Raw genomic sequence first — 26,578 nt, 5'->3', positions numbered from 1 at the left:
TCATCTATATATAATCATATATATATAAAATATATATATAAATAAAATATATATATATAAAATCTTCTAAGCTCTGACTATGTCTGACAAAGCCTTACTTGAACTCTATTCTAGTTGCTTTTAACTCATGTACATAAATCATGATTAGCTTGAAGAGAGCTATCTTCATCATAAATATTGTAAAGGTTGAGTTTGGCCTCAGAGGCAGGATCCATTCACTCAATATTGGCTGGGTAAATATATCAGCTTTTGAGAGTAGGCATACTAAAGTAGATGGAGCCCCATAGTTTCCATTCGTTGTCCATGAGACAAACTATTATAGTTCCACTTTAGTAGAGGAAACTGAGGCATAGAAAAGTGTCTTGGTTGTTTGAGGTTACATTGTGCTATTATTAATGAGAACTGGTTTGTGAACTCTTTGTATAAGGATTCAAAGTTTTAAAGTGTTTGGCTGTGCAAATGAATCAGCTGTGCTGACAGAGAAGCTTGTTTCCACTTGGAAGGAGATGAGATGGATGCTCCTCTATGCATTTTGTTTGGGGCACTCTTCTTCTATGTTTAGAATAATCTGGTATTGTACAGGAGCTGGGAGATCCCCAGGAGGAGTGAAGACTTGACAGATTACTTCTCAAGGAGTCTGACAAATTCAGTGCTCCAGCATCCCTTAACCATAACATTCCATCTGAAATTAAGCACCCACTTGCCACGTTCACAAAGGCAAGGACAGTGCAATTCCTTCATTCTTGAATCTTGCCCATTGAGCCCACATCAAGCACATTTATGTAGCTTGATGAATATTTGGAGAAAGTGTGAAGAAATCATAAGAAAAATAACAAAAAGGTCAAAAGGCAAACAAAATCTTTTGTAATAGAGAGTCCAGATTCTGAAGCCAGATTTGGAGCTCATCCTAGCTTTTCAAGTACGACCCCGGAGCAGAGTGACTTCTTTGAACCTTGTTTCTTCATCTGTAAGAATTTGACTATAATCTCTGTCTCATGGTTCTCATGTGGTGTTGTATAAAGAAGATTGTAATTAGATTGTCATACTCTCTTCTAGCATGTAGAAAATGCACATACTAGCTACTATTAATAATAATATTATTACCAACACAGTGTAATCATCATCCAATTAGGAATAGTCAGTGGTACTTTGGCATTCACAGCTAGGAGTAGATGAGTAGGAAACAGCACAATCTAAGGGTTGCTAGCTTTTGACACCTATAAAAATGGCAGATAAGGCTAATTTTGCATTCTTTCATGTATCTTTCTTGAAAGCATCTGTTTAGGGGCCTTTTGGATTACTAAAATGGTCTCACATGTACCTTTCCAAACATCAATTTCCTTGAACACAGAGGAGATCATTAAACTTGAAAGAAAAGTTAGCTTCAGAGTTTTAGCCCCTTGAACACTTGCCAAGATCTTCAACCAAACAGACTAGTCTTTTCTGGGTTTATATGACCCCAGGGACCCATCAGCTTCCCAGTAACACACCTGAAATGCCACAGTTGCTTTTTAGAATATTATTGCCTTATTAAGAAAAAGAATACTTCAGCTAGGAATAAATGAGGTATGTAGCAAGTGACACCCTTTTCACATTTGAGGCATTAGTCTGAGTTCCAGCTAACACTATTGGGCTGTTGACCCAAGTCCTAGGATGGCCTTGGATGCCTCTGGTTATCTTGGTCGCTTCCTCCTAAGCTTCCTCCAGGGTAAGGTCAAGTTGCCCTTTCCAATTATGTACTCCTTGCTCAAGATATGGTTGGGCCCCTAAATTACACACCAGAACGGGGAAATGAAAATAGAGACCCACCTTTCCCTCAAATAATCCAGAGTCCTCCCTACCCTACACTCGTACATAACTCCCTGGCTGTCCCCAAAACATTTCATCGTGTTTCTTTCCAATGTGCCTTCTCATTTCTTTATTCCCCACTCCTTTTCTGATCCTTTCTCTTTATGCTCATTTCTTTTTCTGCCTTACACTTATTTCTCTCTACATCTCTCTTTTCCTCTTTTTTGTTCCTTTCTTCCTCTTTTCTTTCCTGCCTCCTTTCTCCTTTCTCTCCCTCTGTCTTCCCATTTTTTTTGCTCCTTTTCATCTCTCCTCTTCTCCCCCTCAATAACTGTGAAGTATAAGCAATAGAAATAATTGTGCTGGTCTTTGGATATTTTATAGTAAGCAACTCTTCTGAGAATTAAAATGTGTGACACAGGTTTCTATTATTCATCACTGGCAGTAGTGACAGGAACTGGGGGGAGGAGTAAAGGTTGCTGAGGCTGAGGAACGTAGGACATGACCTCATACTCTAAGACATAGCACATGACTGCTTATGAACTAAACTTAGAACTGGTATCCAGGAGGGGAAGACATAGGGGAAGAAAGGGATTTTAAAAAAGGACAGAAATAGAGTATTGAAAGAATGGCCACAAACACAGGACCTGGACATCCTGTAGGAACTTAACAAGCATGATAGAGAACAGGAGAAATAGAAAGTAACAATAAAATGGGCTGACACCTGAGTTCAAAGAAGCTGAGGGGAAAGTGGTAATCTTCTCCTAAAATCTATATGGAATCCTTAGAACATTTTGAATAGATATTTAGTGCATGGTTGACATTTTTTATAAGATTTTATATGAGGGAGAGTTGGGGGAAGATGGGTGTGAATATGTTGGATCTGGTCAATGTGAGAATCAAGTGATTTTGAAATGGATGCATCCAAAGTACCCTTTCCAACATCTCCCAGAGCAGTGAGAGGAAAGACAGTATTCACAAATTTAGGCATCTAGAGTTGTCATCATTGTTTTACTCCTGACAAGTCCTTTGTCATCCTTAGATCTCATATTTCTTCTGTAAAATGAGTTATACCAGTGTGTCTTCTATGAGGTGAGGTAGACCAGATGCTGCTTCTGGAAACTGAGGTAGACCAGATGCTGCTTTAGTGAAGTGAGGTAGACCAGATGCTGCTTTTGTGAGGTGTGGTAGACCAGATGCTGCTTTTGTGAAGTGAGGTGGACCAGATGCTGCTCTTGTGAGGTGAAGTAAAACAGATGCTCTTTCTGTGAGGTGCAGCAGACCAAATATTGCTTTTCTGAGGTGAGGGAGATCAGATATTGCTTCTGTGGGTTAAGTTGCTTCTGTAGGTTAAGTTAGATGCTTCTTCTGTCAGTTGAGACAGTCAAGATGTTGTTTCTGGAAGGTATGGCAGATGAGATGCTTCTTCAATGAGGTAGATTTGATACTTAATGAAAAGTGAGGTAGACCAGATAATTCCTATAGTCTTGGTTGTCTTCATTAGTACTCTGTGTTTTCTTTAGGAGGCTATCTTTAACTCCTGTGTGAAAACTTTATTGTTTGTTAGTCTCCTTACCACCACCCTTTTTATCCCTACTATGACCCCATTCTTTAAATTCTTAGAATTAGAAAGATAATTAACAATTGTCATTAAGCATTCAATCTCTAGAGACCTTTTGAACTAGAATACTGGTTTTCAGGGCTTATTTAGCTGTCTTTTACTTTTCCATGTATTATGTAGTCACTTTTTTTCACTCAAAATATTGTGAGATTTTTAATGAACCATTTGGTGCAAAAAAATGGAAGAATGCCTAACACATTGTACATAAACATAAATTGCCTAATAAAATTGCACTGAGTACTATGACATAAAATCTAGAACATTCTTTGGGATGAAAGTATTCATGGCCTCTAACTGACAGGAGAGTTGGCTGCTGGTGACTGCAACTTTCACTGGGAATAGCCTTGAAAGAAATGGAGCTATATTGTGAAAGATTTCTGCCCTTTGTAGCAAGGGCAGCCTACATCTAATCACCAGTCCTCTTGCCTCAGAAGAAACAACACTGAAGGCCTACCTAGTCCAGTCTCAGAGCTCCTCTGGCAGCTGGCTAGAGAATCTCTCAAGCACACCACAGCCTAGCCCTCTGCCCTCTGCCCACCCCTGCTTTTCTTTCACCTCTTTACACATATTCCTCAAGTCTCCCCACAGAGTTCTTTCCCAGGAACCCAGACTACAGAAATAATGAGGATATTCTATTGGGCACCATGTGCGTACCCCATACAAACTGCCTGACCTATTGATACCCCTCAATCATGAACCTCATTTAGATCTTGCTACATGTCCTAACTAAGATCTCTGGTTTGGAATATTAACACACTCCAGAATTCTACTGAGTGTACAAAAGAAGTTAATGAATTCCAATGGATTGAATAAATGGGTGGACCAAGAAGCTGATGAACTCTAAGCCATTTGGGCCTCCACCAAAGTATTAAATTGACAGCCTGATGGGCCATTTTGGTCAATTCTCTAATAAAGAAGGCATCCCTGTACAATTCCCAAGCCCCAGAATTCATGAGAGAGAAGAGCGAGTGGGAATTTACTCCTCCACTGCCCAAAGACTGCCAAGCAGTGGGAGGAAAGATCTGCCCTATGAAATGAGTCAACAAGGGTGGAATACAAATGGGTACCCCTGCTGATTCTGAAGTTCTGTATGAATATCTCCCAATGCTTCTAAGAAACATATTACTGCTGCATACAAGGCCATTTGATTTGATAGTTAAGTTTTACATTCACATAGTGTAAGGTTTGAAGTTGGAGTTATTGTACACCCAATTTAACCTGACAGGGGAAAAAAGTAAAACAAGCATGCATATATAATATCTGCCTCTTTAAATCCATGCTGGAAAGTCTAATAAGACTACTTTCAATACTACAGACTACTTTCAATACTACAGTCAAAAATAGCTAAGAGAATGTTGTGTGCCAGACCCCTCAATGCCTACTTAGTATGTATTACCTGGGTTTTCTCATTTTACGAATGAGTTAGCTGATATTTAGAGAACTAAGAAAGACTATAAATCAGCAAATAGTAAAGCCAGAAATTGAAACTTCATCTGCTAAGTATAGAGCCCTAACCACTCTCCCCTGTTACCAAACAAGTAAATACATTCATCACTAAATGGCATGGTTTTATAACTGTGATTGGTCTCTAGCATTTTCTTCTCCCAGGCAAAACTAAACACAGGCTCTAAAATGAAGAATATATATGTGAGTAAGACATAATGGTGCAGAGCTATAATCCACCAAGCAGTCACTCTGTCCCTTAGATACCCTGCTCTTGGAAGTTGGGATAGATGTTTAGACCAGAAGAGAAAGCAGGGCTTCTTGCATAATTGGGAGAGCCTGGGAGCTGATCCTCTGAGGATGACCAGCCTGAGTTCAACTGGCATTTAAAATATGGTGATGAAAAGGGAGCCCGTCTTCATGAAGGACAAGTGTGAATTTCATTTTATTTCAAATGGCATCCAAGCTTGGACAGCAAAGGAAGCTACCTAGGTCTTTCAAAATCAGGGTAGTTTCTGTTTTCTCAGGATAATAAAAAATACTGTCTGAGGCTAAATGAACCTGAGTCCATTGAAATGCGTTTATACAGATAGATGCTTTCATTGGAACACATTCGATACAAGGCCTTGTAAAAACAAAGTTTGGAAGATATAGGCCTTGCGTTGAGATGGATACTGGGTCTGTGGAGGACACCAGTAAGCAAGTAAACACGGTCAGAGTGTGGGGGCTGCAAGGGTAGAGCCAATGTGGATCTCTGTGAGTTCGAGGCCAGCCTGGGCTACCAAGTGAGTTCCAGGAAAGGCGCAAAGCTACACAGAGAAACCCTGTCTCGAAAAACCAAAAAAAAAAAAAAAAAAGATTTTCTTATTTTACTTATGTTCACAACAATTTCAGGAGGTACAGACTATGATCACTGATGTATTTTGAAATTTTAAAATACTTGAGAGTGACTAAAGTGAAGCCACATATACAGAAATGCATAGATGGCACATGGCAAGGATGGAGGTGAAATCCACACTTGGTGGGTCTTCTTCAAAGCCAGTATTTTAAACAAGAAATATAGGTCAGAGAAGAAGGAAGAAGACAGAAGGTCCAGGTTTAGCCATCTGCTCTGACCACTTACCTATTTTGCGGTATGGAGGAGAACTTGCTACAAGCTGTCTTTTCTGATAGTACATGGGATTGTGTTGGCCTCTGAGAAGCCATTTGGAGAGTGGGAGAGCAGGACTGAAGTGCATCAGGCTACACAAGGTGGAAGGCATGCACCAAGCCACCCCTGCTTAGAGAGGTAGGCTATAGCACTTCCCTCTTCTCCAGAGCCCCAACAGATGACCAATCTATCTGTTACTAGATTGAGCAAATACAAATTTTATCTGGTAGTCTTTATTTCCCAGGGACCTGTGAGTCTTCCCACAGAAAGTTCTAAACCTTCCAGGGGATTATTTACACCAGCCAGGCAGTAAGCCTGGATTTGATGTGATTAGGAACAGGTCCAGTCAAGAATGCATTAAGGAAGGCAAGTATGTTAAGCTTCAAGAGCAGTGACGGAGGGAGCCCTGCTCTCCACAGTCTACCCCAAGGTGAGAGAAAGGCTGCACGTTCAGTGCTAAGACTTGGGCTGTCCAGATGGCAAAGTAGAGATGAACCTTCCTCTGTGTTACTCACCAGGACCTGGACCTGCTGGGTAGCAGAGAGACAGTGGAAGGACAAGGCTGCTTCTGCCTTCCTCTCACAGCAAGTTCATGGAGTGAACAGTGGACTTTACCCAGTAGATCTTTACTATTTACTATGTGCTAGGCAGCATGCAAGGTATCTGGAAAATAAATAAAGCACTGTCTTCAGGGATTATCATTTAGCCAAATGGAAAATAAATATATCTTCAAACATACATCTTCTGTGTATTACTATAATATGCATGAGTAATGAATAAATGTGTATATACACATACATATATGTACACACACACACACACACACACACACACACACACACACACACACAGATCTCTTCAGAACTTTATTGAGCCTTTTAACTCAATTTCCTACTAGTCAGGCTGCCATATGAAAATATGACACAGCACTGGGGATGTAGTTCAAGAGTAGAAGCTGGCCTAACATGCACAGGGTCCTCTGGTCTACCTCTAACACTTCCGAAAAATTAATTAATTAATTAACTAAAATAAAATTAAATATAACTACTGGCAATATCTCCTAGGAAACACTTTCAGAGAAGAGTTACCTGTTTTGGTTCACAGTTCTGGAGAGTTCCATGCACTGTGGAGTTGCTTGGCTCCGTGTACTTACACAGAGCCTCATGGCAGCAGGAGTACATAATAAGAAAGGATTGTTCAAATTGAAGCAGAACAGGGTCCAGAGAACAAGACCAGAAGTGGCTAAGGATAATTTACTACCGAGGACCAATCTACCAGTAGCCTTGTTCTTCCAGCAAGGCTGTACCTCCTGGGGTAGTAGTGCCACCAGCTGGGGACCAAAGATTCCAACAATGAACCATTGGAAGGCATTTCAGAGTCATAATCAGAACACATCCATGTCCATACTGAGGGATGACACTGAATCAGAGACAGGTACGGTTATGTGAAAAGCAGGGGAAAACACCCTGCTGGCCTTAGGACACAGTGAACACAGGGCAGGCATGGCTCATGGCATGAAGTCTTTACAACAGGATTATTCTCCCTCTTGAGGTGCAGTTTCCTTGCAGAGATATAGCTGTTCTCATTGAGCCTGGCAGCAGACATACCCACATCCCCATCCTGAGGTCAGCATAGACAGTCCCATCTTCTGTCAGCAAATCCAGCAGCTTACTGCCCCAAGGCTGATTATGGTTGTGCAATTTGGTGCATGCTCAGAGCAGGCTGGCAGGGCTCTGGAGTTAGTGTGCCCAGGACCACCCCTCAGCAGATGCCACATGGGAACTGGGGTTACTAAAAATCAGGCTTCTCAATGGGAGAACCATGAGCCTTGATTTATGTTTTATATGATCTCTCAAAGGGTCCCCACTGGAATGGAGTTGTGTTGTTCACTGGAGAAAGCCATTTTCTAGACTTTCCCATCTTCCCAACTCATTACTCCTGAGTAATCCTTACTCCTGAGATTAATTTGAAATAACTATATGCACCTATATTTTTACCTTACAATGCATTTGGAGGGGAACCCAAGCCCTTGAATTCATCTTCCATGACCAGTCAAAGGTCAAATCAATTATTTCTCCCTGTAAATCCTCTATCAACATTCCATCTCTAGCGCTGCCTTTCTGCCTGGGAACATTCCAGCTATGTAGACTTTTCTCTCTTACCTCATTACTGATGTGTCTTGGACATTTCTTTTTAAACTTTCTGTTTATTCTTTTTTATTTTTGTTTTTGAGCCAGTCCTTGCTCTGTTCTAGTACATCCTTTTGCCTTATGTTAGCACATACTCCCACATTTGACCTTCCACTGGAAAATTCTATTTCTCATTTCAATATTACCTCCTCTTAGAAGCCTTCCATGCTTCTCCTTCCTCTGCACACTCTACATTGCCTTTCTAATGTTGCCCTCACCAGATTCCATCTGATTACCCATCCTTTCCACCCATTGATCAACCTACCCATACAACCACTCATCTATATATGCATTTATACATCCATTTATTCACTCACCTAGCAGCTCATCCATCTCTCTACCCACCCAGCCATCTATCACCCACCCACATGTTTATCTTCCAACCCATCCATCCATGCACTAACAGGTATACATTGGCTGCCACTGTATGCTAGGCAAGAGTATTGTGCAATTTCCCATCCTTCTTTCTGGGCTACATGGATTTTCTTAGACATCTCTGTGCTTCCAATGAGTAGCACTGTATATGTAAAGGAGGGAATGAGTGGCAAGGGTTAGATCACATTAAGCTGATGAACTTCACCTGTTTTAATTGGACAACATCTGTGTGATGATAATGAGCATTTTAATTACTTGGCAGCAGATACATTAAGTATGTGGAATTAACAAATGAATATGTTATCATCAAAACACAAGCCATATGTAGACAGTTTCATTATTTAAAACAGCTTGTAAACCATTAAGCCGGTGACCGTATTTCATTCCCCACTACCAAAATGTATCTTCAAAGCAAAAATATCCCCTGGTGGGCTTTACTTTATCCCTCTGTAGACTAAAGAGATGGAAATTTTTGTTTTAATGCCCCAAATCCTCTCTGTAGAACTTTACCGAGTCTTTTGAACTCAGTTTCCTGCTGGTCGGGCTGCTGAATAAAAATATAGGACATAGTGCTGAGGATATAGCTTGGTGAGTTTGTCAAGGACAAACAAGGCCCTGGGTCTATCCACAACACTACAGAAAAAATATACTAATTAACTAAAGTTAAATGAAGTATAGGAAACCACTGGAACAGTGGACAATCTCTCCTAAGGAAACTGTAACCAAGAAGTTGGCAAGATTGCTCAATGGTTATATTCTTACCTTGCAGGCATGAAGACTAGAGCTCAGATACCCAGGACACATGTAAAATGTTGGCATCTCAGCCCATGTGTAATTCCAACCTTGGAAGTAAAGACAGTAGATCCCCAGAGCAAGTAGGCTAACAAGACCACCTGTATCAGTGAGATCTGAGTTTGATTGAGGGACACTGCCTGAATGAACATGATGGAAGAGCAATCAGGGGTGTTTGCAAACACACACACACACACACACACACACACACACACACACACACACACACACACATACACACACACACACCAGAAGAAAAAAACCCACAGACAACTACCGTTCACTCAAACATCAGGCACTTAGAGTCTATCAAGTAATGTACTAAACACAAATTGTATGTCATAGATAAAAACCTACCTTCTATAGGTAACAGAGATCTCCTCACAAAGATACTTAGTAAAATATGGGTGAAAATAGTACATATTACAATTCCTGGTAAGACATGGATTTATTCAAAAAATTATAGTTTATAGCATTAAAGTATAGTTTAGTCATATAATAGAAATATCCTGCAGCTATTAAAAAATGATGGTGTTAACATTTTTTTATGATCCACTAAAATACAATATAAGCTTCGAAATGAAAAAAACTACATTGAGGTGCACAGTGGTGTTTATTACAGTTCCAATTCTGTGGGTAAGCAAACACATTATCAGAAAACAAGAATGAAATAAGCCAGAGGGGCAGAGTGTTTATCTCTGACAAACAGCATTATAGTTGATGGTTTTTTATAGCCTTTTGGAGTTTTGGAATGTAGTTCTTTACAATGGCAACAAATGTGTGTTGCTTTTGTAATGACACTTTTCTGCAAAAAGCTCAGTGGAGCCCAGTGTAGATTCCCACCATAGCACTATGGTGCCTTTCATTCGCCAATGTTTTGCACATAGCAGGAAAAATTACTGATATGACCAGAGCTTCTCCTGTTCTGGGGAGCCATGACTTTCTGTTACATCAATTGCTTTCTAAGAATGAAGGTCATAACAGAAACAGAGACTATAGTTGTTTGTGTTTAGTTCTTTTGTTGATTGCAACCTATGGATATTTAGAGTCCAAAGCAATGAGTGTGTGTCAGGAGACAGGGGGACCAATGATATACCCATCACCTCTCCCTAGGTAATTTGCTGCTTCTGATAAACTGTCATTGTGTTTTGTTGCCCCCATGCTATGACAGTAGTGAACTCCTAAATCCATGTGTTTATTGGGGGTGCTAGAGATCAAATCCTGGGCCTTGCATCTGCTAGACAAACCCTCAACCACTGATCTGCCTCCCCAGGCCCTAAAGCCACATGCCCATTTGACTTTATACAACTGGCAATATTGTTCTGCATGTCCATCAGAGAATAGACATGATTTGGTTTGAAAATGCAGGGTTTCATGTGAGACACTCTGCTGCAAGTAAATGGGAAACTTGTGGAAGCTGTTGGTTGCCTGAGGAGGATCTGTCTTCTGGACTGTGTCTCTCATGCCCCTCTATAGAAGGCCTAGCCTGGCCGGTAAGCGCTTCTAATGTTGGTGACACCAACCAGGAAGCAGTCACACAACTTTTGGTGACTTTATAGAGACACGAAGTCATGCTATGCAAATGACACTCTCCCTTCAACATGTTTAGTGTTACTCTGATCTTTCTGATCCATCCGTGTACCACAAATTCTATTACCCAAATAAAGCAGCTATGAACACAAAAATATCTAGAACTGCTGATGTTCTACTGTGGTGCATTTAAGAGAATTATCACCTTCCACATCATTATTTACTGGACAGGAGTCCATGGAAAGAGGTGAGGGGGATAAACAGGCTCTGACCCGGAAACAGAAAGCCCAGGGTACAGGATTGATGTTGGGAATGTAACAGTAACAATGAGAGTATAACACGAGCAAGCCTATGGCTTTGCGTGCCATGCTTCCTAGCAGCACAATTGACAGTGAGGCCGTCTATAGCACACCACACATACTTCTGAGATAGCAGAGCCACCTCAAAAAAGAATGGGCTAATGTGGGAGGCCATTAGTTCCCCATCTCATCTGGAACTGTTAGAGGAGGCTGCTGAGTCAGGAAGCTCTTCCTCAATAGGCAAGAGGTTGGACTGAATGGTCCAAGAGCATTTTCAAATTTCACATCTTCCAGTCTGTGCTCTCCATGTCCCATGTTCTCCCTTCTTGGGCTCCAGTGTGGGAGACAAGCCCAAACGTCTGATCCAAAAATCTTCTTGAAAAGAGAGGATAGGAGATGAAGTCTTTGATGTCAGTATTGATTGGTGCCAGGCAATGTGCTGAGCCTTGTGGAGGACTATCTACTTCCCACCTATAGCTACCTTGAGAAGGGCACCATGGCCACTCACATATGCTCTGGCTGCTTGTGTGATTTGCCACCCAGGCTAGTAAATGTAATGGAGTATTCCTGGAGGCACTCTGTCCCCAGAACAAGCTATTTAGTGTCCTGGGGTCTAGCAAATCCTGCAACAATAAGTAGATGCCCAGTACATGGCCCACTGGCATGTGTAAGGCACATAAATAGTTACTGAATGAAACATGTACACGTAAAATTTGTGAGACACTGGGGATAAACAGAGAAAGAAACAACGTTGCTTTACAGAGATGGCAAAGAAGAAAAAAAGAAAGATTGTCATTGATGGAACCATTCATTTATCTGCTCCAAGTTTTAAAAATAGCTTCTGTGTTCTAGCACTATGCAGGAACTCCAGATCAGTGGTTCTCAACCTGTAGGTTGTGACTCTTTTGGGTTCAAACAATCCTTTCACAGGGGTAGCTTAAGATCATCAAAAAGCACTGATATTTACATTACAATTCATAATAGTAGCAAAATTATAGTTACAACAAAATCATCTTAGGTTAGGGGTCATTACATGAGGAACTATATTTAAAGGGTTAGGAAGGTTGAGAACCACTGCTGGAGATAAAGAGGCGACTTTAAAATAAAGAAAGGGTGCCATTGCTTAAGTAAGGGAGATGGCTTAGTAAACAATACTAAGAACAAAATAATTTTGCTCATGATGTATCTGCAAAGAAATCCAGTTAACTTTGAAAGTTTCTCCTTAAAATGAAACAGCAGGACAAAGAGCTTTGGGCACACTTGCTGGTCTGCAAAGAGAGCTAGTCTAAAGATCAAGGCATCGAAAGATGAAGTGACTAGGTCTGGGCCCCCCAGTGGGAACCCTTATCTGGAGACTGATCCATGGCACCTCAGTTCCCTACAGGACTAACTGATGAACTAGTCTGATCTGGGTGCCTCAGATGTTACCTCCAGCAGTGACAGGCCCTGACCAGCCCCATTCAGAACCCCAGCCTCAGGATTTGAAGTCACAGTGAAGTGTCCCCATGACTGATCTGTGAGGGCTGGTAGGAACAGAGCAGCAGTCTGAGTTGGGGAAGTTCACGGTCAGGGCAGGAGCTTTCAGATGAAATGCTACATCACATCAGAGAGTGTTGAAGCCAGCGTTGGGCTCCAGCTGGAGTCAACCGCTCTGGTTAATGAGATGCCTCCAGCAAGTGCAGGCATTTAAAGCAGGGCAGAAGGCAGGTTGCTGAGTTGTAAAACCCTATCCCAAGGAAGAGTATCCGATCTCTGCCAGGCACCATTGCAAGTTGGTTCACAAATCCCTGTGTTTGGGGAGGAGATGCTGTGTAGACTGTAGCCTAAAGTAAGCAAAAGAAGCAAGCTTGTGTTTCCTCACAAGGCCCTATACCTCTGTGTCTAGTTTGTTTGCATGGTTGCCTGGTGGGTTACATCCAGTTACCCCAACGGCACGTATACAGTCATCTTTCAGAGTAACCAGGTCACGTCCCTCAAGAAATGTGCAACAGATACAAACCTCCGAGTCTCACTGAAGCTCTTCTCTTCTGGCCACCCTGTAAGTTCTTTCTCTTCACTCAACATCAGAATGACAGTATGACCCAATTTACCAGGACACTTCTAGTTTATATCTATTGATGAAGGAAAAATTAACAATAGCATTTTCCACCTTCCTATTTCAAGAATAAATTATATGGTGTACTTGGTCACCTTGCCCGACTGTAATTCATTTTGGTTTGGATTGAAAGAGGTGCATTTATAAAAACCACAGCTCAAAACTGGGTACAAATTGTCATCTGGCTGGAAAACAGGAACCTGGCATCCCCACTATGCAAATACAGCCATCCCGGAAATCTATCCAGGTGCACCAGTTGGAAGGCAGCCAGCTTGGAAGGTTTCTGACTCTCTGTGATTTAGAGGCCTGTAAGGGGACTTTGCCATCTGGTGGGCTGGCTGTTCCCTGGCCAAGATGCTAGCTACATAGTTACTGGAGCCCATCTTGAGGCAAAGAGGCCGTCTGTGAGCTGTGGGTCTTCCGGTGGCTGTGCATAACCTCCACTACCTGGAAAGGATTCCTGAACAGAGACACAAGTCTTAGTGTGATGCCTATAAGGGTGGGTTAATAGGGCTGTCATGTGCAGTTGGGCCGGCTATACACTGCACAAAGACACCTGTTCACACAGGCAAGCAAAGAATACCCTCACTTCAGTTGCCCAGACTCACACCTCTGTGGGTACAGGGTTATCTTTCCAATTCACATGAAATTCTAGTAGGATACTGTTTCGGAGTGACAACAGTTATAAATGGAGCCCTTCCAATCTAGCTAATTGCCCCGAAATTGACAATTGTGGGTCCCAGAGTGCCTTAGAAAAAGGCATTTAACCTGGAATGACGAGACCCAAGATCAATACAAAGAATGGAATCACGCTTTGGATAAGAATAAAAAGCCTGGAATTCACTGAGCTCCTGCTCTGGGTGTGCCCCAGGCTGAGCAAACTCTCCTGCTGCAGTGAGCATCTTCCCCACCTCCAGGGCAGAGAGCACTGTCTCAAGTGGACAGATGAGAACACTGAGGCTCATACATGTAATCTCAGCACTCAGGAGGCTGGGGCAGTAGAATTGCTGTGAGTTCTGGGTCAGCCTAGGCTACAGTGTGAGATCTTGTCTCAAAAAAAAAAGCAAAAAATAAAAGATAGAAGACAGATGAGTGAAGAGGGATGGGTAGAAGAGAAAGAAGACTATGCAGTGAGGAGGGGCCTTGGGTAGGACTGTCAGTGAGTGTGCGGACAGAGCAGAAGATGCTAACTCTTCCAAGGAACTCTGGGAAGGCATCCCAGAAGAGATGGTTTGGGAAGGTGATGGGCAAGGAGCCAAAGTCAGCAGCTGTGGTTTGAACATGCAAAGTACCCCACAGGCTTATGCTTCTTGGTTCCCCGGCTAGTGAAGAGGTTGTGAAACATTTGGGCCTGAGCACATAGGTGGTGAAGGGGGGTTGCTGGGGCCAGGCTGTGACTGTTAGATCCTGGTCATACATTCAGTGCTGTTTCCCTGTGTCCTGGTAGCTCAGAGGACAAACACTTCCAAGGTTGAGAGCTTCAGGCCCTACTCCTAGTGCTAAGGACTTATTTCCTCTTTCTGTGTCTGAGTCACAGAATCCTACATTCATCATGTCCCTATTGACAGCATCCTACACACTGAACCCATAGGCTGTGACATCAACCTCTGTTAGGCAAAGCGGAAGTGGAGTATGACAGGGCCATGACTGTACACATTAGAGGCAGTGGATCCCAGTACTGCTAGGGAACCTAGAAAGGATACACTAAGAACCAAGCTCTATTCGGGTTTGGAATTGAATGCCTGCCATTCAGGTCTGCTGGTTGGGCTTCTTCCTGCCTCTACCCCACAGAGTAGGTGTTACCTACTTAGGATTATATGCATCCAGAGTTCTCAATGTGAGCTGCATCTGCCTCCTCAAGAAGGCTTGTGAAACTCAGACTGTGGTGCCCCGTCTGGACAGTTCTACTGAAAATCTGTGTGGAGCCTGGGCATCTGCATTTCAAGAGGCCTCTATAAGAGGAGGATGGCTGGTACTAGTTCTGAGACGTACTCATTCATGTAACTGGTAGAAGGGAAAGGGTAAAAGGCTGACAGCACCTACCATTCCTTTGCAAAGAATGTGTCTACTGCTTTTGGGGAAACAAAAAGGGGGAGATCCTGTTGTATAAACTTCTCCTTAGGAGGTATGAGCAGATACCTACTCACCCAAATAGAGACCAGCTGACAGATTCATTTCTCACTTGGTGAACCAATGAGTTTATTTGCTTACAGGAAGACCGGTGACTCGGGAACACTACTGGAAAGCCCTGCCTTAGGATGGGTGATGGTTTCTCCATAGCTGTGTGAGCTGGCTAGTTTAAATCAACTTGACACAAGCTAAAGTTATCAGAGAGGAGGGAGTCTCAACTGAGAAAATGCCTCCATAAGATAAGGCTATGGGCAAGCCAGTAAGGCATTTTCTTAGTAATTGATGGGGGAGGGCCCAGCCCATTGCGAGTGGTGCCATCCCTGGACAGGTGGTCCTGGGTTCTATAAGAAAGTAGGCTGAGCAAGCCATGGGGAGCAAGCCAGTAAGCAGCACTTCTCCATGGCCTCTGCATCAACTCCCGCCTCCAGACTTCCACCCTATTTGAGTTCCTGCACTAACTGCTTTCAGTGATCAACTATGGATGTGGAAGCATAAGCCAAATAAAACATTTCCTCCACAACTTCTCTTGGTCATTGTGTTTTATCATAGCAATAGTAGCCCAAACTAAGATACTGTGCAAATGGAGCTCCCCTCATCCAATTAACCTTCCAATGTCTACCATTCAACAAGACCATGTACATCCAAGTAAGAATTACATGCCAATGGGGTGTGGGAGTGAGAGGCTGGAATATCAAATGAGAACACAGTGGTGCTCCAGGTCCATCCTTCTACAAGGGAACATAAGCAGGCCCAATCCTGAAGGTCTATTTTAGTCACAACTGCTCTCATGAAGATGGTAATGGTCGATATGCTTGGAGGACAGCATTCCACAATAGGTCCAGACTCATCTTGAGCAGTTAAAAAAACATTGTCCCACATTCTTCACTTTTTCCCTCTCTTCCACCCTGACCATGTACCTCTGTAGCTTCACGCCATTAGAATTCTCAGTGCCCACCTGTTCCAATCGATGTCATATTTAGGTCAACAGCTTTGCAACAACACAACAAAGGAAAACAGACTGATCTTTAGAGTGTAGTGGGTGAGCCCAGAGAACAGGCTTTGCCACTTTTAGTGGTGAGTCACAGCAGTCCCCAAGGTGGGATTTGAAAATCATGTTCTTCCCAGAATGGAACAGACTGAACTGTGGAGCAGGCAAAAGACAGCATCAATTGTGAAGTCCCAAAGTGACAGTTCGTATTATTATATAAGAAAGGCATAAGGAGAGTGTGAGTGTCCAGAGGCCAGGGCTTTGTGATCTAGCACACAGTGGTCTTTGCAAGTCTGTGCCTCTGTGAATTGATAAAAGGGGAAAACCTCAGCCTATGGTTCTTTGGAATAAATCCCTCTGCATTTCCTCCATGCACTTTCCTTGTGCACTCACAGGCTCCTTCTGTTCAGTCTTTTCCATCCTCTGACCACATTAATGGCCTGTGGTTTCCATAGCTGTTTAAAAGTGAAAACAGCTTAAAAGAGCTAAAGAGAAGTCTATTTTTGAGGTGAACTCGGAAGCGGTTATGATGCCGATAGAAACTTCCTTCCCTGTCTTCTCTTTCTGCTTTGCTTTTAAATAGTATTGTGGATCAGACCAAGGGCTTCCAGCATGCTTGGCCTTGAACTCACTCTATATCCCAGGCGGGCCTTGAACTTGGCAATCTCTTTGTCTCCACTCTCACGTAGCTGGGATGAATGGCCTGTGCCACCCACCCCCCCCCCCCAGGTCTAGTTTGACTTTCATTGTCTTTAGGAAACTTCTTCAGATAGTCTTTCTAGGGTTTAGCTGAAGAATGAGGTAGCGCTCTGAACTGCTGAGCCATCTCTCCAGCCTCCTAAGTTCCCATGTTTAAAACAGTGAAACTGGCAAAAAGAGATTAACTTGTCCCCGACCACATGATACATTAAGAATGTGTAACACGGTGGGGTCCTTTTCTGTGTCTAGTCTCCTTCAATGTTCATACACTCCTCCTTAGTGCACACCTCTTATTCTTGGCATATGTACTAAAGCACAGGACAGGACACGATAGGGTCTTAGACTACTCTGCCTCGTGGTTTTCAAATATGTCCTTGGACTATTAATACTGCATTGACTCTGCTAGTAGCTCTTTTCCCCATTAAAATGTGAAAACCAAGATAGAGGGACCACGTGTAATTCTTTCAATTTTATAATTCTAGAACTTCTCAGTGGAGTCAGCAGGAAGGCATTTCAGACATATCTAAAGGATTGAATGAGTTAAGGAAGTGGGAGACTGGGATATAAAGGACGATGAGGAATAATCCAGAAGAAATGACAGGGAAGAGGATTCCAAGCAGTAGTGTCTGTATGTCCAAAGGTCCTGTGGCGAGAGGCAGGGTGACCCTTTGGAAGAAATAGGTATTTTCCCCTAGGATCAAAGCCAGAGTTCTAGCATATGATGAGAAAGAAGACGGGGGAGGTGGATGCCATCTGCATTCGAGAGTCCCTTGTGAGCCCCCCATTCATTTTTCTTGTGTCATTGAGTCTCTGATGGCGATCCTGAATCTCAGTGTTTTGATAAGATCATGTCTTCAACGCCCATCGCGTGACTTTCCAGAATTCCTCTGGATTTCTTGCCGTCTCCAAAACTATAGCTAAAGATTGTTGTTTACTCAGTACTCAGTATGGACGATGCCAAAGGCTAATCCTCCTGCTCCTCTAACCATTTGTTCACTGCGCCTGGCTTTTCTACAGTAGGATTTTGCCTTGTGTTGTTACTCAGGTGTGAAAACCTGAAACATTTCCTCATAGTCGTCCCCAGATTTCTTGCTCCCTATGTTTTGGGGTGTGGTGGGAAGCTCCAGCAACCTCATGATAATGGAGTTAGAAACCTGTTCATGCGTATACCCTGAGACCCAGCTCTCCAGAGCAGACCAGTTAAAACCTTTGAGTCAAGGACTACAGTATCTCCAAGACTCTAAACTAGGTGTGTCTAATTGGTGACCCACAGGCAGCATGCATCTGAGGATAATTATGAATGCAGTCAAACACATCTGTAGATAACAGCACCACACTGTAATGCCCAAAGACTGAACTGCTAAAAGGTTAGGTCCTAGGTCAGCAGCCTGCCTGATCAGCTGGACAGATCAGCAGCATGGGTGACGGTAGAGTCCAGGCACACAGCTGTATCATTCACAGGCCCCATAACTTTGGGCCAGGTCCAGTTCCTCTCTGAATGCCCATTTTGAGGCTTAAATGGGAAACAAAAATTGTTTTAGAGTGGTTAAAGGATTTAACAAAGCCTTTAGTGCCTGGCTCCTGGAGGGATAAAAGGAAGCACAGCTGCTATTGCTGTTGCATTGTCAGCCATAAGAAGGGCAGGGTGCTTGGAGCAGAATGCTTGTGTCCCTGAGAGGGAAGGAGAGTCGATTAAAACAGGCATATGCATATCTCCATTTACTGCAGCTGCCACGAGCATGGCTTGTCTTGTTCATTTTATGCTGTGGGTCTGCAGGTAAACTGCAAAATCCTTTTTATTGAGAAGTCATTCCATCTCCCACAAATGTTTATTGAGTCCCTGTGATGCCTTGACTGGCCGGAGAAAGGAAGAATGAATGAGCTGCTGATTTTGCATTACCTGGGGAGTGAGAGAAAGTAAATTTCCTATAACTGTGAGGGAGAATGCTTAAATACAGAACCCAGCATGGTATTTACTTTTTTAAAAAGTCATTGAAGCCGGGCGGTGGTGGCACACGCCTTTAATCCCAGCACTCGGGAGGCAGAGCCAGGCGGATCTCTGTGAGTTCGAGGCCAGCCTGGGCTACCAAGTGAGTTCCAGGACAGGCGCAAAGCTACACAGAGAAACCCTGTCTCGAAAAACCAAAAAAAAAAAAAAAAAAAAAAAGTCATTGAGATCGTAGAGGGTCTTTCATCATCTCAGTGAGTTGATGGGATGCTAAAAGGCTACAAACAGTTGAATTTGTGCTTTCTAACCATTGTTACTATATACTATATGTGATAATATTGTATTATACTATAATAATGTCATACATCATACTTACATAGTATACAGATATTATTAAAAGAATACTAGTTATCTATTGCTAGTTAAGTGTTTGTTTTTAAGTTTTTAAGATTGATCTTAAGTCTTCCTGTCTGTCTGTCAATGCATACGCATGAGGGTGCCCAAGGAGGCAAGAAGAGGAAGTCAGTACACACTTTTAACTGCTGAACCATCTCTCCAGCACCTAAATGTTCTATATTATGTATTAATTATATGTGTATGTGTTTATGTCTATAACACTAACTGCATAAATATATTTAATGTCAATATGTAATTATACATTGCTATAATTATATAGTGTCATACAATATGTTATATGCATATATTATTCCTTATATAATACTCATATTTCATGATATAATTTGGAGCCATGCCTATATGTTGATTTTAGTCAACAACAGATCTCATGTGCAAGCATAGTCCCCTTATGTTGTAATGATTCTGCCATTTTAGGTTTGTGTTAAGCTACAATATCATGGTGGGAGCACATGGTAGAACAAAGCTACTCACACCATATCAGTCATGAAGCAAAAGAGAGAGATGAAAGTCCAGAGTCCCAATATTCCCCTCAAAGGCCACCACTACTGACAATAATATGAAAACTCGCAGTAATCTCCAACCTCAAGGTGTTACCAGCTCTCAACCATGCTGCAGACTGGGAAATAAGCCTTGAAAACACACACACACACACACACACACACACACACACACACACACACACACACCCCTTTGGCAGATTTTTAAATTTAAATTATAACAGGATTTTTACAGAAGTAGCAATCAAACTAAAGGGAGATCCTTGAAAATGGTCCCTAACCCAAGATGGTGGGCATCCTCAAAAGAGGGGGAAATTTGTACACATGAAACTGGCATAGAAGAGACAATGTGAAGAGACAGAGACAGTGGGTAGCCATCTGCAGGCCAAGGAGAGTGACCTGGAGCAGAAATCTCCTTCATAACCTATGGGAGGAATCAACACCTTGATTTGGGACCAGTTCCAAACTTCAAGAAAAAAAGTTTCTCTCATAGGACTCATCCAGCATGTCACGTCACTGTTGCAGCATCCTTCACACACTGATTTAAAGACCAATCCATTTTCATGGTGGTCATGAGTTGTGTTTTGGGTCAGATGAATTTGATACGTTGTTTGAGGGAATCCACCAGATGGAGACAAATGTCGATAGCATTGAACTAAACAATGGGGATTTGGGAAATAGTTGAATGAATAAATGTCACATTTGCCCAAAGACAGAAGGAAGAAGTGGCTACAGGGATGTTAAAGTTAATTCTAACCTCTTCCATGGCTGCCAGGGTCTGTTCAAGCCTTATTACTTCAGAGATGTAACCAAGGCTGACATGAGGTCAGTGGATTTAAAGGAGTCGCAGCATTGGCTAGGGATATTTATGCTCATTTAGAAGACAGCCCCCTCTTTGTCCTGTGAAATCTGGGACAAAACATTAAATAAATACCAACACTATACTTAGCATAGAGAACTGTGCCCTGTGTAGAGTCTTAGGCTTATGTCCCTGTTCTGAAATATTGACCTCCCAGTGAAATTGTCATGTCTATTTTAGGCAGCAAGCTAAAGTCGCTTAGCTTAAAATGTCAAAATAAGTTGACAGAATAGAAAAGTTGAAAATGGAAATAACTGGAGTCAAGAAGCCTTGGTTTGAGTCCCAGCTATGCCTCTGAAAAGCTGAGAGACTTGGACCTTTCTGTGGTCCTTTACCTCATCTATAATGTGGCGCTCTTCCAGCTCTGACATTCTATGAATCTCTCCATTTTGCCTTTAATTGGGATTGGTAATAAGATACCATTTCCATAAACTGACCTGCCAACTTGAATTATCCACCAACATGAAGACATGAAAATAAGATGATAGGCAGAAATGGCTGTGACAGATGCCTCTAGAAAAATCCCCCTCCTTAAAATGGTAAATGGGATGCTCGAGAGTGATGGCAGTTTCTTTTAATGCATCTTAATTACCAGGAAATTGGGTTTTACTGGAAAGTTTTGAGATGCACATGCCCACATAATTTTGTTCGATGTCTTTAATGTTGACCATATTGGTAGAGGAGATACAAATCACCCACCTCTTAACTGCATTTGTAATTCCCCCCCCTAGACCATTTACCATTTAAACCACATGTTGACCTTTTCTTTATTTGACTGGACATCTTTAGCCTTGGATATAATAAGCCCCCAAGGGGGAGAGATAATTAAGATTGAGTATCTAGTCAGAACCACATTTTGTCTCAGGTCCTCGGTCTGGTATAATACCTCATTTAGCCCTTCCCTATGGGACACTGGCAATCAGCCATGCATATCTGCCCCACACAACATGCTGAAGCTTGCTGGCTGTGGGCTTCGGTCTAACCAGGGAGCATACTTGACTCACGAGGACACACCAGATGTGTCAAGGGATACTCATACATAAGCAGTGGTCCGCCAGTATTAGATGGAAATTAGCTGGGTAGGCTCTTGATCATGGAGGTGTCAGGCTGAGTTCTGGATGTCCATGATAGATATGAATTTGATAATACATGAGTGGTCAGCTCTTTCTTTGGGGGATTTTGTTTCTCTGAAGTGCTACATGTTGTTGAACTAAACCATTGGATTAAGTCATCTGAGTTCTTCTGGGTCTTTTTGTATATAAGGGAGATGTATGCATGTTCATGTTCATATATGTATATAGGTGCATGTGCACATGTATTCTTTGCGGGGATTCCTGAGGACAATACCACATGTTGTTCCTCAGTTTACCAACCACATTTCTTTTGAGAAAGGGTCTCTCATTGGCCTGAAACATGTTCAGCTAGACAGCTAGGATGGCTGTCCATCAAGCCCTAGGAAGCCTCCTGACTCTGCCTCCCCAGCACCGAGGTTACAAGCATGCTCTACCATGCCCAGCTTTCTGTTTTTCTTTCTTTTCTCCTCTTTTTTTTCCTGAATGTAAATTCTGGGGTTCAAACTCGGGTCCTTGGTCTTGTAAGGCTTGCACTTAAATGATGTGCCATCTTGCTGGCTCCCCTTTGAGATATTAACCCTGTTAGTATCTAAGATTATCTTACAAATAAAACATTTATATTCAAGTGTTTGCTCAGAATCTGCTTGTAAGAGTCAAAATGAGACATCTTCCAAGATTCCTGTGGAGTAGATAGCATGACTGCTGAGATGTAGTTCAGCATGGTTAAATAGTAGTTAACTTTAGTGCTGGGGTTATCTGGCTCCTGTTGACTTTACCCCACACAAGTGGTTTCCAGCCAAGACAGGTTTTGTCCTTCAGGAGACAATGCTGCAATGCCTGAACATGTTTGGCTGTCACAGTTGAGCTGGAGATGTTCATTACCTCAAGAGAGTAGAGGCCAAGGATGCTGATAAATACCCTGCAGTCTTATCTGAAAAACATGAATTCAAACTCGAAAATGTCAACTATGTCAAAGTTGCAAAATTCTGCCTTCTGTCCAGCAATACTGGCTGTTTAGTTGAGGTTTATTAAGTGTCTGTAAGTGTCATATTTTGTGCCATGCTCTTGACCCATGTTAAGCAACACTTCTCTGAGAGTGGTGGTGTTCATGTGATTACTGTGTGTCATTTCCAGGGTCAAGCTGTGGCTCAGCTATGTTCTACTGTCCCCAATGTGACAGTCTTTGGAACAGCTTCTACTTTCAAGCACGAAGCCATCAAAGATTCTGTGACCCATCTCTTTGACAGAAATGCCGACTACGTGCAAGAAGTAAAAAGGTAAGGGGGTGGCTCTGCAGATCACCAGGCTGGCCCCTGCTCTTTGTTTGAAGATCATTAGTATTCATTTAGAAGATGGCTAATTGTGAGGCTAGAATGAAGGTGATTTAGGGGCATTGACTGTTCTTGAAGAAGACCGCCATTCCGTTTGGAAACTCACAACTGTCTGTAACTCTATTTCAGGGATCTGATGAGCTCTTCCTTCTTTCTTGGGCACTGCACTCACATGCTACACATACATACTTTCAGACAAAACACTCACACACATAAAATAAAAGTAAATCTTTAAAGGATACTAATGATAATGGTGATAGTAAACATATATTGGAGGCTTAGTTCTAGCTCTGAGCTTGACACTTCATATGTGTCAGCCCATCAGATACTCTCAACCTCCCTGTTATCCCCAAGGAAGAAGGCAGTCTTAAAACTTGCAGAATTAATGTGTTAATGTTATGCTAACTGCACTTGATATGAGAGCCCACGGAGGTGTGCGTGTGCATATATATATATATATATATATATATATATATATATATATATATAATCAATTTATTAAAAGGTGCAATTCAAAAAACGGACTCACTAATACAAAGCAAGAGAGACATGGTGCTGATCCAGCTTCTGTTCTCCTCGAGGCAGATGGGGACCAAGTGAAAGCCACTTTCCGATGCCTGACCCAGTCTCCTCACCCCAAGAGAGCGCGTGACCTCCCTCCCCTTAAGCGGTCATGTACACAGACAAGAAGCCATGCCCCAAGGCTTGTACCCCAAAGCTATTGGTGGAACAAATTCCCACAACAGCCACAACACTATCTTAACACATGCAAGTCTAATTCTCATTCATCCACATAAAAAGCTCAAGGAAGATGTTCACTTGTACGGAGATTCTGGTACCCAGGCTCATTATATTTTCATTGATGATCATCCTGAGTCTTCTGTTCCTTTGATTCTATCTAGAAAATGGGAAAATAGTAATACACCGTGCATGAGAGGTTTTTATTGGTCAGTCCTGGGATGAATATATGTATCCTGCCCAAATTTGAAGCTACTGTTCAGGTCCCTGGCCACACTTCCCTGAAAGCAGACTGAAACCATCACCTAGTTACACAAGCAGGCAGACCCAGCCTTCATGGAATGGTAGACAGTAGAGCCTCAGTTCATACCAGGCTGTCTAGCTTGTGAACCCATGCTTTCACTATAGAGAAGGTGACTTTCTAAAGAGCAGAGCATGAGCCATAGATACCTATAGGAAGAAGAGAGCCTGGAAGAGGATGTTGTAGAGATCGGAGTAGCTGCCTACATACTGAGCAACTGAGTTCAAAGGCTCAAAGATCAGGAAAATAGCAATAAAACTTCAACAGGGTGTAAGTTCAGGCATGTCTGACTATATAAGCTAATTACAGTTTACCTGTGATCCAAAGCTATTGATCATGGCTATGTGTGTCCACACTGGGAATCCCATGGAGAGCCCAGGTGGTAGCACAGCTGTAGATGATGTGTGTGTTTCACTTGGCTGCTGCCCAGGGTGAACTCAGTCTCAGCATTTTCAACCGAGAACTGCTAGAGGAGTCAGTGGTGGCCAGGAGCTGTTATTTTCCTCTTTTTATAGTCTGCATTAAATTATAAAGCCTAAATGTAACTAGTCACCCAGCCAGTGCCACACTAATGGAACATTTTTTTCCAAGTCTCAAATTAAGATGAAAAGGGACAAATCTGGTTGTTCAAGCAGGAATTTGGACAAGATTGGGTTTTTATTAAGTGGGGCATTTTTTTTAGAAGGAAGTTTTTCTGACAGGTGAATTTTTTAAATTTGTTGGGCTGGGGCTCATTCATTAAAGTGCTTGCTATGCAAGTATATGAACCTGAATTCAATTCCCCAAACCTATGTAAAAGAGCCAGGAACAGTAGCATATACATGTAATCCCAACACCAGGGAGGCAGAGACTGGAGGATCCCTGGAGCTTTGGCCAGCCAGTCTAGCCAAATATATTTCAAGGTTTAATGAGAGACCCAGTCTCAAAACCTAAGGTAAAGTTAGGCATGGAGGTGCACATTGTCAGTGTCAGAACTTGGAAGGCAGAAACCAGATCTGTGAGTTCAAGGCTAGCCTGGTCTACAGAGTGAGTTCCAGTCTAGCCAGGGTTACATTGAAAGAACATGTCTAAAACAGTGATTGAGTTATATATAAGGTAAGCATGTCCCAATTTTTCCAGTGGGACGTAAAAGGGGAGCTTTTATCTGAAGCTAAATATTAGAAGTCCACCCCATTTCTGAGAGATGCAGACAGTTTAGGTGATTTTAAAGACTTCTGTTTGCCCAGTTCACCTACTTTTAACTTGAGTTTCTCAAGCTGTGGTCTGAAGTATGAACTATTGTTGTCCCTTTTAATAATCTTTTCTTTAGCCTCCTTACCTGATATTTCCGCACTCGTCTACCTACTGCTCAATAAATACATGTTGGGGGTCTGAGATGAGATTGGACCTGTGCCAAAGAGGAAGAGCCAGCAACAACCAATCAGAAAGACTCTGTACTCAGGGAGTGTGGAGTCTAGTTGTCAGAGAGGAGACAGGAAAAAAAAGAAAAGAAACCATTCAAAGAATACATTGGTTTGGACTTTCCGCATACACTCTGGTGGAGAAATGCAGGTTGCTAGTAGGGAACTCAGACATGACAGTGATTTGAGGAAGAGTTTTGGCTGAGAGGTGAAAGATGAGAAGTTGTGGAGAGACAAGCATTTTGGATTAGGGGGAACAGCATTGCTGAGGTGCTGTGGAAACCCTGGGTTCTGACAGGAAGCAAGTGTGGCTGGTTCTGGAGAGCAGTAAGAACAGAAAATCAGGATACCACAGCTGTTCTCAACAAATGGAAGCTGAGAGCCAGGGGCCTCCTGCCTGCCCCACTTCCCACACAGCCGCTCCATCTCCTCAGCCCCACCCTACTCTGGCCCCACTCGGAGCCAGAATCAATGTTTTCTACTACGAGAAAAGTAGAAGGAAAGAGCGTCTTGGGCCCTTCTCATTACCACCTGCCTTTCGAGAGGTGGCTTCCAACAGCTCACTTTAAGTAGAGACCCATAGATATGGGAAATGGATTGGGAGCTCTGACTGCGAACAGAGCCTCTGCCCAGAAATCCTACCCTTGGGAAATAGTCCAGAGCAAGCTCAAAGCCAAAGGCACAAAGCTGCTAAGCTGAGCTCTGCTTCTGCATGGTCGTCAGCGCTCAACATATCTCGACAGTGAGTTATAATAGGCCTGTCTGTAACAGTGGCAATCAGATCCAGTCTCTGCTGTCAACAGAAGGCAAACACTGCAGGGATTTTTGCTATGCCACATGCGTGTGTTATGCAGCCCCTAGAAACAACTATTATGGAGGTTGTATCTCAGAAAAGATGCCTGTGGTAGAATTTAA

General features: G+C 42.6%; 1 protein-coding gene across 1 annotated transcript in view; it reads left to right on the top strand.

Moving 5' to 3' along the window:
* Window positions 1-26,578, top strand: part of Vat1l (vesicle amine transport 1 like) — a 164,141-nt gene that overhangs the window by 44,748 nt on the left and 92,815 nt on the right. The window contains exon 4 of the mRNA XM_052728074.1: window positions 23,028-23,170. Coding sequence (XP_052584034.1) covers window positions 23,028-23,170 — 143 coding nt within the window. The remainder of the gene's footprint in view (window positions 1-23,027; window positions 23,171-26,578) is intronic.

This window comes from Peromyscus californicus, unplaced genomic scaffold (assembly GCF_007827085.1).
Source record: "Peromyscus californicus insignis strain IS unplaced genomic scaffold, ASM782708v3 Scaffold_8__1_contigs__length_139910024, whole genome shotgun sequence".
Taxonomy (NCBI): Eukaryota; Metazoa; Chordata; class Mammalia; order Rodentia; family Cricetidae; genus Peromyscus; species Peromyscus californicus.
This window is presented reverse-complemented; position numbering and strand designations above follow the sequence as displayed.